The sequence below is a fragment of the Sturnira hondurensis genome, unplaced genomic scaffold (genome assembly GCF_014824575.4).
Source record: "Sturnira hondurensis isolate 20B ecotype Veracruz unplaced genomic scaffold, ASM1482457v3 Scaffold0002840, whole genome shotgun sequence".
NCBI classification, from domain to species: Eukaryota; Metazoa; Chordata; class Mammalia; order Chiroptera; family Phyllostomidae; genus Sturnira; species Sturnira hondurensis.
In genome coordinates, this window is record NW_028075471.1 from 4,286,187 (window position 1) to 4,301,603 (window position 15,417).

The 15,417-nt window shown below is 36.3% G+C and overlaps 1 protein-coding gene across 4 annotated transcripts in view; it reads right to left on the bottom strand.

The window, feature by feature from the left end:
- Positions 1-15,417, bottom strand: part of DENND6A (DENN domain containing 6A) — a 65,619-nt gene that overhangs the window by 22,112 nt on the left and 28,090 nt on the right. For 2 of the 4 annotated variants that reach the window (XM_037040730.1, XM_037040733.1), the window contains 6 exons: positions 13,622-13,702; positions 7,592-7,697; positions 6,746-6,825; positions 5,608-5,670; positions 5,375-5,425; positions 4,811-4,866 (listed from right to left, as the gene is read on the bottom strand). In XM_037040730.1, the coding sequence (XP_036896625.1) occupies positions 4,811-4,866; positions 5,375-5,425; positions 5,608-5,670; positions 6,746-6,825; positions 7,592-7,697; positions 13,622-13,702 (437 nt within the window). The remainder of the gene's footprint in view (positions 1-4,810; positions 4,867-5,374; positions 5,426-5,607; positions 5,671-6,745; positions 6,826-7,591; positions 7,698-13,621; positions 13,703-15,417) is intronic. The other 2 variants (XM_037040732.1, XM_037040731.1) reach the window with 2 other exon arrangements.

A 15,417-nucleotide genomic window follows, 5' to 3' on the forward strand; every position in this document is an offset into this window, starting at 1 on the left:
TAAATATTAAAGTATGTGAATTATATATCAATTTTTAATTAAAAAATAAGCCTGAAATATATTACACCAGAAAGCAAGAAAGTGTTTAAAAAATGACAAGAATATGTCAGAAAAAGAGAGGCCAGGTTGAAATGGTTCTCACTGGTCAAAGTGGGGATAATCTGATCAAAATAGATGACAATTATGGATTTTAATAACCAGTTGAATAAAAACAGGAAACAGAAAGTCCATACAGATACACATAAATAGTGTGATGTTTTAAAATATTTCTTTGTTAGTGTAAATGAGAGTTTAAATTACTGACACTCCTAATTTACTGACACTCCTTTTAGAACATAGAGCCTAATTCTCCCCTTCTTAGGTATGGGCTGAATTAGTGGCTCACAGGTAATGAACAGAATAAGGTAAAGTGACAATGTACAACTTTGAAGGCTAGGTTCTAAGAGTCATTGTGGCTTCAGCCTTCCTTCAGGTCACCTACTGATGTGAGAACATTCAAGCAGCCCTATGCAGAGGCACACGTGGCTAGGAATGAGGCCTCCTGCCAAGAGCAACAAGGAACTGTGACCTCCATTCACCAACAGCTAAGTAAGTAAGCTGTCCAGGGAAGCAGATCTCCAGGCTCAGTTGTCCTGTTGACTAAACCTTGGCTGACATCTTGACTGCAATCACGTAACAGATCCAGAGCTAGAACCATCCTGCTAAGCATTTCCCAGATTCCTGACCCTCAGAAACTGTATGAGATAATGTTTGTTCATTCAAGATTCTAAGTATTGGGATATTCTATTATACAGCAATAAATAACTAATATGCATACTTTCAAAGTATCTCCCCACAAAATACTTAATTACAAGTATTAATTACAAGGAAAAACAATACTTATCAATGAAGAAGCTTAGAGAACACCACTTTAATCTTATTTTTTTTATCTCCACCCAAGGACACTTTCTTTCACTGCTATTACAGAGGTGGGAGAGGGGAGAGAGAGAAACACTGGTGCAAGAGAGAAATATCCATCAGTTGCCTCCCATATGATGGGAGGCAACTGGTGGATTTACAAACAGGAGGAAGCCACAACATAGGTATGTGCCCTGACGGGATCAAACCAGCAACCTTTCAATTTACAGGACAATGCTTCAACCAACTGAGCCACACTAGCCCAGGCAGAGACCACCACTTAAATCAAGTGATCAAAGTAAACATAATCAGTAACAAGGAAGCCAAACTTGTACACTACTTCTTTCTAAAGATGCAGAGCCTGAATCAAATAACTCCTATAATCCACAAGAGTGTCAGGGTTGCAAGCATGAAAGCAAGACTGAAGAGCCATGCCACACTAAAAGGGAGGGATTAGAGAGACATGACAACTAATACTACAGATGATTCTCAACTAAGTATTATTGTGACAACTGTTGATATTTGCACATGGTCTTAGTATTAGATGATATTAATCTATCAATGTTAATTTTCCAATTTTGATAGTTGCATTGTGTCCTAATTTATAGGAGATAGACACTTAAGTATTCAGGGGTGATGAGGCATCACATTTCCAACTTAAAATCAAACGGTTCAGGCAAAAAAGTCTTCTGTACTGCACTTGCAAGTTTTCTGTAAATTTGTGATTATTTCAAAATTATTTTTTTCTATTTTAAATACATGTACACAGTTGTCCCTCGGTATTGACAGGGGATTGATTCCACAACCCCTGCAGATACCAAAGTCCATAGATGATCAAGTCCATTATATTAAATAGCATAATATTTGCATGTCACCTATGCACATGCTCTCGCTTACTTTAAATTATCTCCTGATTACTTATAATACCTAATATAATATAAATTCCATGTAAATAGTTGTTATAGCATATTGTTTAGGATTTAATGACAGGAAGTATACACATATTCAGTACAGATGCAATCATCATAGGCCTAACTATATAGTACTAATCAGCAACAACACAACTTTTTTAAAAAGGCGAAAGATTTGTGCGATTTGAACAGAAACCAGAGTGTTACAACATAACTTTTTTAAAAAATATTTTTGATCCACAGTTAGGGGGAGGGGAAAAGGGGACACGTAACTTACATGCTTCTTGCTGTGCAAAGAACTGACAGTAGGTCAGTGAATAATCATGAAGTGAAACGTCCTGGACTCTAGGCAAGAGAGTATCAGTCTCTTTTGACGAAAACTGTCCCTGAATTCCAAGCTCAACTTAAAAACTAAATGAGAAGACTATTTCTGTGATCAACAGAGAGATAAAAACCACAGGCATGGCCCCTGAAGCAGTAGTAGTTTAATGAGTCTTGACCTGGTGAAAGGAGGGAAACTGGCCCCTACATTCAACTGCATCTGTCTTTCAACTTCAAACATCTTTCCAGGCCTGTCCTTTGCTCAAGCTCAGTCTTGATACAAAAATATTACCTTCAATATAACTGATAACCATTTAAACTCTCATTTACACTAACAAAGGTAAAATGTAAGCTCTACCTACACAAAATAATGTTGTCTTGGATAAAGCATTAATCCATCATCAGATATTATGATAAATGCTTGGCATGGTACTATCTCTGTGTAAGGTTATGATTCTTCAAAGTTTGGTTTTCTCACCTCTTGAATAACAAAAATTAAACAATTTTTAATTGTTAAGAACATACTAACTTGTCTTTTTAAAAAAAAATAACATGTACTTCATATTCACCAGAAAAAACACATACTCTTCAAAGGTGTTAGTGGTGGAATTAATTACTACAAAAGCAAAGATGATTGATGGTAAAAAAAAAGCAGTAAGACTTTTATACTTAGTAGTTCAAAAGAAATATGTCTAGTAACTAAATTCTATATTGACTTTGCCAGTTATCCAGTTTATTCCTTAATGAATTAAGCATCAAAACTATGAATAGTATGAATCCCTCTTAGTACATATTTCCTGTTATTTTCATTTACTTGGGAGACACTTTCCATTTTCATCATAAGAATGCTACACTTATTTTTTTAAGATTTATAGCTTATATAGAGTAAAATTCGCCCTTACCAAAGATACAGAAGTTCTATGACCCCCCAAAATTTTCTCATCCCTTCTGTAGTCTATTTCCCTCTCCCACTCCCAGGCAACCATTTACCTGATTTCTGTCTCTATAGTTTTGCCTTTTCTAGAACACTGTAGGGGGGTTTCACTATAAGCATGAAAGCTGGCTCCTGCATAGGACACTAAAAACCAACTTTGATTATCTACAAGAAGTGCCTATCTTAACACTGAATGTTAATGAAGACTTTAAAGACAAACATGACAGTCTGGTTGAAGAGGTCAAAGAATTTTTGAGTACTTTGTGATCTTGCTGAAGACTACAGGCAGTGAAATGACTCCAGATACTCCAGCCTTGTGTGTCTTTGTAGTGTCATAGTCATATATGTCTCTTTAGAAAACCCAAGGTTTTAACCATTTTTGTCCCAAGAAAAAAAATTTTTCACGAATCCTGTATAAAATTTTATGACCAGTTTTGCCTTTTCTAGAACACTGCATAAATGTAAGCATTCGGTAAGTAGCTCTCTAAAATCTAGCTTTTTTCACTGAACATAATGCTTCTGAGAATCATCCATATTGCTGACTACATCAATACTTCATTTCTTTTTAACTGCTGGGTAGTAGTCCATGCACATGCACATATCTCATTTTGTTTACCCATTTACCAGTGTTAGGCTGGTATATAAAGCCACTATAAACATTTGCACGTGGGTCTTTGTGTAAATATGTTTTCATTTTTATTGGGTAAATACATAAAAGTGGGATTACTGGGCTGTATTAGGGTCAGTATATAAAACAAATCTGGCATATAAAATTAATCAATCTTTGAAGCAGTATTTCATGCAGTTTGAAGGTCACACACTCTTACTCACACATAAAACCATATAAAATAAATCTAACCAAAACCCATTTGTCCCGGGCCAGGTAGCTTAGCTGGTTAGAGTGTTGTCCCAATATACCTAGGTTGTGGGTTTGATCCCCAGTTAGGGCACATACAAGAATCAACCAATGAATGCACAGATAAGTGGAACAAATTAAGTTTCTCTCTCTCTTTTTTTCTCCCCCACCCTTCTTTCTCTAAAATCAGTTAAAAATAAAAAACCTATTCAAAGTATTTCACATCATTCCTGATTACACATATTAGTATTTAGTAATTGCTCGTTTATAACAGTGGTTTCTCAAGTTGGGCTACATGTGAGAACTGCCCAGGAGCTAGAACTTGGGCACCAATCCAAAGATTTTTATTTAGCCGCTCTGTGTAAGGCATAAACATCAGTACTTTTTCCTTCTTTCTTTCTTTTTTAACTGCTAGATCATCTCTGTTTTTTTTCTTATTTTGCATTTTGAGAAGTTTCAAACATACAGAAAAATAAAGATAATAGTGTAAGAACCCCTTTATGCCTATTATCTGCTGTTGACAATATTTTGCCATTTTTACTTCAATTATTTTTTCTTACTGAAGTACTTTAAAACACTAACTTCATGATATTTCACCTCAAAATACTTTAAAATGCATCTCCAAAAAAAGTAAGTGCACTTTTTTTACATCATTACAATACCAGTCTCACATCAACCCAAAACAATGTTTCTAACATGTAATATATCCCAATTCATATCCAAATTTTCCTAACATGCAGTCATGGACAAACCACTGATTTATAACATGTGAAACATAATGATTATTTTCTTTGAGTTTTTTCCAGATTTCATATAAGAACATTCATTTTCTAAAGAAATTAACATCACAAAGCAAATGAGAAAAGACAATTAAAATTTTTTACTCTTTACCTGAAAAGATCTACCTCATGAACAGTAGGTAAAATAACAGATATATGTGTGTCTGCCTAAGGTATAGAAAAGAAAAAATAGAGATGTCACTAAAATTTACAGGAATTGATTTTTAAAATATGGCTATTTATCTCATGATCAATAAGCATATTGCTCTATCTTATAAGATTCTCTTCCTCGAAGAGAAGCCATGAAAGAGTGTGTCTTAACCAATCTCCCCCAACACAGCAGAAGGTCAAGGAAACACAAATTCCATAAAGCATTAACTCAATAGTCGGATTAATTCACAACTGCATGAAATGGTAACATAATACTAGTTGATATATGTAACAGGCAAAATTAGCTTTCCTTCTGCTTTTCATTTTATTCAATTCAAAGAACAATGGGAGTCTTGTTTCAAATGAAAAATTCAACCCCACCCATAAACAGATGTAGCTAGGGGAAAAATGAAAGGCAATCATAACTACAGAATCCTTTTGACTAAGCTTCCTGAAAACAGAAGACTGCTGATCATTCTTTAAGAGGCTTCATTAGAATTAAATCTTGTTGAAAATTAATATTTACTTTCCCTTTGTCCTCACAATCACAGTATAAATTCTGAGTTCTTGACAGTATCTACTAGAGAAAGAACAAGAAAAGTATCTGAGAAACATCAGGAAGTTTATTATCAATTCATTTAAAAACTTTTATTAGGATATTTCAATGATACTCCAACCCAAGAAACTGTATTTGCTAGTTTAAAATTTCTGTTAAAGAGACTCTACATGCTGAATTATTCTATCACAGTACCACACTACCTGTTGAGTCAACTGCGCTATTTGAGTTGTCCCAGGTTTGTCATGACATGTGGGAATCCGTACCTTAAAGAGAAAAAAGAAGTTAACTTGGGCAACAAAAGAATGAATGTCCTTTCTCTAATTTGCCGGTCCCGCCACAATGAGAGAGCAGAAGTGCTCTATCCTGCTGCTAAAAAGGTATACTCAGCAATGCCTAAAAGCCCATAAAAACAAAGTATTTATGTCAGATTTAAAAATAAAGTCATACTTATTTTTAGTCACAGCAGAAGTGAACCAAGGTCTCTACACTCCCATACACATAGAAATCACTAATTCATGAGAAGCAAATGTGTTGAAAAACATAAAAAAGGACATCAACTTCATACCACTTCTTGATTATTGTTCCAATATGTGCTTCATTAATATACACAGCCAAACACACCCTCTCATGCTTTGCAAACTACGGGATAAATATCATAGAAAATCATGAGGACTCTGAACCCAGAACTGTAAGTACTGCTTTGATGATTTCTAAGGGGAAAAAAAAAACAAAACACACACCTGCTACAGAAATAAACACATCTAAAGAGACAGCACTGCCAAAAGTAAGTCCAACATGAAAATGAATTGCAAAAGCACTCAGATCACACTTATATAAAGCCCGAGAGCAAAATGCTAATTTACTTTTAAAAATGAAAGAAAGAAACTTAATAAAGAACAATACCCTAGGATGGACGTTTGGTCTGATATTACATGTTAAGACCATTTAAGACTAAAAACCAATGGCTTTCCTAATTTCTTTTAATTTTAAGTAATTCATACTCGAGTCTACATATTTTGCAATACCATTCATCTCTGTGGGCCATGGCATAGAAGAATTTTAGGTGGCATTTACATTCACATGCATTATATAAGAATGAACCCCTTACGCAAATTCTACAGAATGATGGGGTTAGGGGCCCCTGGAGTTGTCTGACTAATGGTTCTGTGCAGCACGGTGAATTGTGGTATCTTTGTAACTCTTCACATTATAAAAAAACAAAACATACCCTAGTGAAAGCAATACCAAACTGAATGTTATTAGGAAGTTAAAAAGCAAAACTCATGTGTGAATGTCCTAGAGATCTTTTAAAAAGGAGACAAATGAAATATATACTACCTTCATTACCACCCCCATAATAGGCAGGTATAATGTCTTCCCTGGCACTGGGGCAGGCCATCGATCGACATCATTACAAGCTGAAAAAAACCCATAATAAAATACTTCCTTAGTATAAACAGAAATATTAAAATATGAAAAATAGCCCTGGCTGGTGTAGCTCAGTGGATTGAGCACGGGCCTGCGAACCAGAAGATCGCAGTTCGATTCCTAGTCAGGGCACACGCCTGGGTTGCAGGCCGGTTCCCTGCAGGCCAACTCCCAGCAGGGGACGCATGAAAGGCAACCATACATTGATGTTTCTCTCCCTCTCTCCTTCCCCTCTAAAGATAAATAAATAAATAAATAAATAAAATCTTTTTAAAAAATATATGAAAAATAGCATATTAGAAATTAAAACTCTACTTTCCATAGAGCAGGAAAAACATACCAGGAAGAATGGAAGATAAAAGGTAAAAAAGTAAAGTAAAAATAGTACAAATACCTTACACTTCACCAGAAATACACCTATTTTAGGATGTAAATTGGTTTATAAATTTGTTAAAGCAACAAAATAATTAGTTTAAAAAAAGTTTTTCTGTTCATTTATTACGATTAAAACTAGCTGCAAAAGCACACCACCTAGCAGAGGCCTCTCTTTATCAAGTAACATAAGAATTCCTATTCAATACTAGTGAGTCAACTCAGTAGTTAATAAATGATAGTCTTTGATATGTCTAGGAAAAGACATCTCTATCCCACTCTAAAATTCTTAACTAATTTTAGGTCAATTTTTATCAGATCATTTACAGTAAAAATTTAAAACTCCTTCATAAAGGCACTTAAATCACACAATGTTTAACTTACCTGCTTCCAAATAAGGTTTGCTCTTTTCAAAATACTCTGGTGCAATCTGTTTGAGTACAGTGTGAAAAAAATGAATATAAGGTAGTTTGCTGATCAAAACCAAGGACTGGAGGGAAAAAAAGAAACAATGTTTTTTTTTAATTTCCTAATAATTATAATTTAAGTTTGTCATTTCTTACATAATCAATTACTAACAAGCTAAACTCAGCAAAAAGTATGGATTTTGAAACACAAAGGCTTTTCCAGTGGATGGTTTAAAGGAAACATAAAACTACAGTTGCAGAATGCAGAAAGTTTTAACTTACTACTATACTTTAAGAACATAAAAGCATATTCACCAGAAACACATTTTTCAGAAAAAAGAATTTACTATAAACAGAATATTATTACAGAAAATTTCCAAAGCCGAGCTCTTATTGTTGTTAGCAAAAGAGAAATTAGCTAGGTAAATTGTTGTTTTCAGAAAAGGTCAAAAGTGATGCTTTTTCAAATTAAGACTTATGACTATTTTTTATTTTTTATTGAATTTATTGCAGTGACTTTGGTTCGGAAAATTATGGAAGCTTTTATTTAAAGTATATTTTATTGACTATGCTATTACAGCTATTCCATCTTTGCCCTCTTTAGCACCCACCCCACTCCCTCAGGCAATCCCCACACCACTGTTCATGTCCATGGGTCATGCTTTTATGTTGTCTGGAACTTTACATCCCATGACTATTCTGTAACTATCAATTTGTACTTCTTAATTTCTTCACCTTTTTTGCCCTGATCTTCCCAGCCCCTCTCCCATTTGGCAACCATCAAAATATTCTCTGCATCAGAGTTCTGGCCAAGATGGAGGCATAGGCAGAGACCCTTCACTTTCTCGCACAACCAAAAGGAGCATAATCACCAATCTAAAAATCAATAAATAAGCAAAACTGCCAGAAAATCACACTGCATGGAACTCCAACAACCAAGGAATTAAATACAAAATCAACCAGAACAATCAGACTGGCAACGCAGATGGATCCCCCGACTCAGAAAAGCCCCAGTGAGGTGGCTGGTGGGGGGGAAGGGGCAGTTAACTGCCAGCTGTGCAGAGCTGCAAGGAAGGGACTGACTTAAGGGGAAAGCCAAGACTCAGAGCTGACTATGGGCTAAGGCTAGGGTTGCCTGGGTGAGAGACACTTCCAGTGCAACGAAGAATCTGTTGGAAAGTGTGCTAGAGGAAAGCAGGCAAGCTGCATTGTTCCCTATATGGCACCTCCCGGACAGGCAATGCAGCAAAGAGGGTTGCCTTGCCAGGGTGAATACCTAAGGCCCCGCCCCCTTACAACCTATCAGCTGCACCAAGACAAAGAAATATGACCCAAATGAAAGAACACAGCAAAACCTCAGAAAGAGAACAAAGTGATGAGGAGATTGCCAACCTATCTGATGGAGAATTTAAAGCCCTGGTAATTAAAATGCTGACAGATCTGATTGAGTTTCGTCGAAAAATGAAAGAACAAATGAAATAAAGCAAAATATTCGGAGAACCAACAGTGACAAGAAGGAAACCAGTATTCCAAGCAACGATCTGGAACATAAGGAAGAAATAAACATCCAACTGGATCAGAACGAAGAAACAAGAATAAAAAAAACAAAAAGAGCCTGGGAATTCTCTGGGACAACCTGAAACATTCCAATATCCGAATTATAGGGGTGCCAGAAGGAGCAAAACAGCAGCAAAAAGTTGAAAACTTATTTCAAAAAACAATGAAGGAAAACTTCCCCAATCTGGCAAAGGAAACAGACTTACAGGAAGTACGGGAAGCTCAAAGAGTCCCAGAGAAGTTGGGCCCAAGGAGGAACATACCAAGGCACATCATTAAGTTACCCAAGATTAAAGACAAAGAGACAATCCTAAAAGCAGCAAGAGATAAGGAGAGCTGCCTACAAAGGAGTTCCCATCAGACTGTCAGCTGATTTCTCAAAAGAGACCTTACAGACAAGAAGGGGCTAGAAAGAAGTATTCCAAGTCAAGAATGGCAAGGACCTACATCCAAGATTGCTCTATCCAGCAAAGCTTTCATTTAGAATGGAAGGGCAGATAAAGTGCTTCCCAGATAAGGTCAAGTTAAAGGAGTTCATCATCACTAAGCCCTTATTACATGAAGCATTAAAAGAACTAATCTAAGAAAAATATAAAAAATATGAATAAAATGACAACAAACTCCCAACTATCAACAAATGAACCTAAAGAAAAACAATGAAAACAAAAACTAAACCAGCAACCAGAACAGGAACAGAATCATAGAAATGGACATCATACAGAGGGAGTTCAATGGGAATGGGGAAGGGAGGAATGGGAGGGAAAGGTACAGGGAACAAGAAACATATTTAGCAGGCATAAAATAGATGGGGAGAAATAAAAAATGGTATACAGGGAACAGAGGACTCAAAGAATTTACATGTATAACCTATGGACGTGAACTAAAGAGGGGGTGCTGGAAGACTGGGGGGCAGGGTGGAGGGGAGATAAAGAGGGAAAACTGTAATAGCATAATCAATAAAAATACTTAAAAATATTCTTTGCATCTATGATTCTGTATCTTTTCTGCTTATCTGCTATTTATTTATGATTCAATTATTGATAAATATACATTTACTGCCATTTTATTATACATATTTTTGATCTTCATTTTCTTTAATAAGTCCCTTTAACATTTTATGTAATAATAGTTTGGTGGTTTTGAACTCCTTCAGTTTTTTCCTAGTCTGGAAAGTTCTTTATCTGCCCTTGGAATCTCAATGATAGCTTTACTGGGTAGTCTTGGTTGTAGGTCCCTGCATTTCATCACTTTGTATTTTTCTGCCAACCCCTTCTAGTCTGCAAAGTTTCTTTCCAGAATTCAGCTGACAGTCTGATGGAAACTCTTTGTAGGTAACTAACTCCTTTTCTCTTTATGCTTTTAAGGTTGTTTGTCTTTAACCTCTGGCGTTTAATCATGGTGAGTGTTGATGTGGGCCTCTTTGAATTCACCTTATTTGGGACTCTCTGCGCTTCCTGGACTTGCATGTCTATTTCCCCTACCAAATCAAGAAGGTTTTTCTGTCTTTAGTTTTTCAAATAGGTTTTCAATTTCTTGCTCTATTCTCTTCCCAGTACCCCCATGATGAGAATTTGAAGTTGTCCCAGAGGCTCCTTACAATATCCTCATTTTTGTGTGTTTCTTTTTTTGTCTCTCACTGTTCTGATTGGGTGTTTTGTTTTTTTTTTTTTTGCTTTCTTACATTCTAAATCGCTGATTTGAATCTCAGTGTCATCCACTCTGCTGATTCCCTGTAAGTTGTTCTTCATTTCAGTTACGGTAGCCTTCATTTCTGACTGGTTATTTTTTATGGTTTCCATGTCTTTTATGCTGTTGAAGTTCTCTGAATTCATCTGCTCTTCCCCCAAGTTCATTGAGACTCCTTATAACCAGCATCTGAACTCTGTATCTAGTAGATTGTTTGTCTCCATTTTGTTTAGTTCTTTTTCTGGAGTTTTGTTCTGTTTTCATTTGGGCCATATTTTTTTGTCTTCTCATTTCGGCAGCCTCCTTGTATTTGTTTCTATGTATTAGATGGAGCGGCTACGACTCCCTGTCTTGTTAGAGTGGCCTAATGTAGTAGGTGCTCTGTACGGTTCAGTGGCACAGCTTCCCATATCACTCAAGCTCCAGGTACACCCAGCTTTTGGGCTGTGTATACCCTCCTCTTGTAATTGAACCTTGATTGCTATTGGCAGTTCAATGGGAGAGATTTATTCAGGCCTATCAGCTACAAGTACTGGCTGTGACCATGACCACCCACTGACCAGTTAAGGATCAACTGTGCAGGGGTCTGCTCCACAGAGAAGAACTTACTTCTTCAGGGCTCTAGTGCCTACTGAGTCTCCACCTTGAATGTGTCACTTGTGGAGGTGGTTGAGTGGTGGTACTGTGTCATGGTCTGTAGCTTTCCACTGGGGTTGCAGGCTCTCGGGCTTCTCAGGAGATGTAGGCCAACGTCAGCCATTACCTGTGTTTTTATCTGAGGCCACCTGGCATAAGCTACAGTTATCTGCAGATGGCTTCTACTTGTGCTGGGCTTGGAGATACCCAAGGTAGGCCAAGCTGTGACCCAAGGCCAGCTGCTGCTAGTTCCAGGCCTGGGGTTATTTATAACAATGTACCAAGCTCACTGAGGGTAGCTGCTGCTTGTTTGAGAAGATTTAGGAAAATCTGAAGCAAAAGCCAAAAAAAGCTATCCATAGGAGAAGCCAATGCAAACAGCTTGGGTGGGCCCCATAGTTGGGTGGGCCCCATAGTTGGGTGGGGCAGAGTATCAGAGAATCACCAGGGTGGGGCAAACAGGTTGATGGAGTCAGAGATGGTGCCCACCTGCCAGCTCTGTGGGGGGAAGGCTCAGAAAAGAAAAATGGCCTCTGCCAGCAGTTCTGTCTGCGAGAAAGCTGCCCCCTCGCTCTTGCCCTGGTCCCAGACACTTCAGTTCCTCCCCATATGCCTCTAGTGCCTTTAAAGCTGCTGCCCTGTTGCTATAGCTCAGAGGGAATGAATCTTGAGTAATTCTGTGAATGGGCCCTTTAAGAGGAGCTCTAGGAATCCAAGTTTTTGTCTTCCACAGCCTTAATCCCCACTGGTTTTTACAGTCGGAAGTTATGGGGACTTACCTTTCTGGCACTTGAACGCTGAGCTGGGGGGCCTGTTGTAGGGCTGGAACCCTTAGCTCCTAAGATATACTTCCTAATTTCCATCCACCACACGTGGATATGAGACCACTTGTTCTATCTCCACCTGTCCCACTATGTCTACACCTCCCACATTGAAATCACAGTCTCAATGTGATTTCTTCTTTAATTCTGTAGTTATAGGAATTATACTCCCACTCAGCTTGATTTCTGGCATTTCTGAATAATGGTTTTCCCCTGGTTTAGTTGTTAATTTTGACGTGGTTGTGCAAAGGTGCGAGCCTTGTTTACCTAGGCCACCATCTTAGCTTTCTCCCTTACGGAACATTTTAAAAAATTATACAGGTTTCACCCTGGCTGGGTGGCTCAGTTGGTTAGAGCATCATCACATACAACAATACAGTTGTGGGTTCAATTCCCAGTCAGGGCACATACCTAGGTTGTAGTTTCAATACCCAGTTGGGGTGCATACAGGAGGTAACCAATGGATGTTTCTCTCTCACAATGATGTTTCTCTCTCTCTCATCAATAAACATACCCTTGGGTGAGGATTTAAAATTTTTTAAATTATATAGGTTTCAAGGGTACAATTCTATAAATACAGCATCTGTATATGGTATTGTGTATTTACCACCCCAAGTCAAGTTTCCTTCCACCACCATTTATCTCCACTTTGCCCTCTCCTACCTCCCCCCAGCATTTTAGAGTTCAAAAGTGATAGCCTCATACTTAGAAATTGTGACTTTACAGTTTAATCATTTTAGATATAAAATCGAATCTTATTTTTTTAATCTATTTTCTTGAAAACTATTTTTTACCTTTCCATCCAGTACCAATTACTGGTCAGGGCATATTCTGGTTACAAAAGGTAAAAGTATGTCCCAATAGCTGGGAATGAATTGAAATAAACTAACCTTTTTTAAGAAAGTAAAAGATTGTATGTTTAGAGTAAAAACTATGTCTAAGATACTGCTGAGGTATGTTTACTGACTCCTCAAAAACCATACTGCAGGTTTTTATTAGCTGTAACTATATTATACTGTTTATTCTTTCCCTTATTCTAAAATTAAGCAGATTCTTATGACTTTTGATGGTTTCATAAAAAAGTGTAACTTACTGTCAGGAATCTAGTACAGATATAGCAGAAATGTAAAATTCAATAGCAGGTAAAAACCTAGGAATAGGTCTCTATAAAAAAATAAAAATACAATATAAATTCTAGTATATTTGAAAATAAAATATCAAAGGCTTCAAAGACGATTCATTCTGTTTCTATCTTTCTAACCACAGCATAAAAATTTTTTTTCTATTATACTATCTATGAAAATTACCTTCTGAAAGTAGCCTCTTTTTAGAGTTTTGTCTCGAACTTGTCGGAAATACACATATCCATAAAAATAAGCAGGATCCTTCTATAAGAAAGTGACAAATAAAAAATTACATATACATAGCGATTCTTTATTATAAGGTTCCCATATAAACCTGAACAGAGTCATGAGGTATACACAAAGAGCTAGTTATGCTTTTCTACCAAAACAAACAATAACCATGGCAATAATGGCCAGATAAAAATCTGCTAACTTGCACTAAGATGAAATAATCATACTAAAGTCATGTTTTCCCTCTATAACTTACTCTGCTTATGTTCTTTATTCATATCTGTACTAGTTAAAGGGAGTTAGGAAACAATCAAATTGTTTTTCCACAATGTCTTATTAAGTTTTTTTTAAAGTCGTGCCCACATTTTGTCAGTCTTAACAAAATGAGGTATCCTAATATAAAATTTCAAAGAAAATAAAAGGAGTTACATTCCAATCTGAATCTTACATAGCTAGTTATTATTACCCAATAATACTGAAATACTAGAATGTTTATGAACATGTACTTTGAAAGATGCTTACAGTCCAAAAAACTTAAGAACTTTTAACATCCTAATAGAATAAATTATAGCTCAGTTCCTTTTTTGTTATTCTTTAAATATATACTTATTGTCCACCTACTTTGAACAAGGCATTGTGTTAGAGAAGACAGAAAGATGCATAAGACACAGTTGCTTAAGAAGATCACAATATAAGAGGGAAAAGTACAAAAATGACCATTATGAAATAGGAGCTCAGGTACCATGAAAAAAACACAAAGTGTTACAGAGAGGCCAAAGGGGAAGAGATTATCTCTATGTGGCTCAGTAAAGATTTCATGGAGATAGCTGATTTTAAATTGGGCATTGAAGGATGCATATGATTTAAACAAAGACAAAGACATTCCAGGTTTAGAGGTATAGGAGTTTCAGCAAAAACAAAGAGACACACACACACAAAAAAAGCACAAGCTAGCCCGAGGAAAAAGCAAGATAAAAGTAGTTCATTTTGGCTAAAATATGACACATGTATAGAAAGGGTATAAAGTTGGAAACTGGAAAGGTAAAGGCCTTATTTTGGAAGGCCCAAAAAGTGAGGACAAGAAAACAGCAATGATAATTAGCTTTTTATTCATTAAATAATAGGTAGTCATTTTAGATTTTATTTACCTTTAGGTAATATATATGTACATTTTGGCTGGCAACACTGTGTAAGATGTTGGAATGTCTTTGGAATGTCTTTGGGCAAATTTCATAACTTCGACAGCCCTAATTCCCTCAATTGTAAAAGGAATGCTCTCAGAGCAATACAGGGAAGACTAATGAAATAATATATGCTCATTAATACAGTGCCTAGAATATAAAAAGTTCTAATAAATGTAGCTATTATCATCAGTTGAAACAATATGTTAATAGTGATAGTAAAAGGTCATGGAAAGGAGTAGATGGCTGTAACAGATATTTCAAAGGTAATACCTTTGCTAACTAGAAGTGGGTTCCTGTAATTAGTGGAATCAAGTAGGTAAACTGTAAATGCTGATTTTAGGCAAACTATGTCAAGTTCATATTGAATGTCTGATAGGACATTCACATGAAAATATTCTTCATGCACACTACATGTGTGCATGAAGAAACAGAAACCTACAGTCTGGAATCATCCGAATCATTAAAAGTATTTTTAATAAACACTAAGTATAAAACAAGGCTTATTAAAAAATCAAAAAGAGAACTATAATTCTACCATAAAGTAGGTAGGGATTACCACGGGGA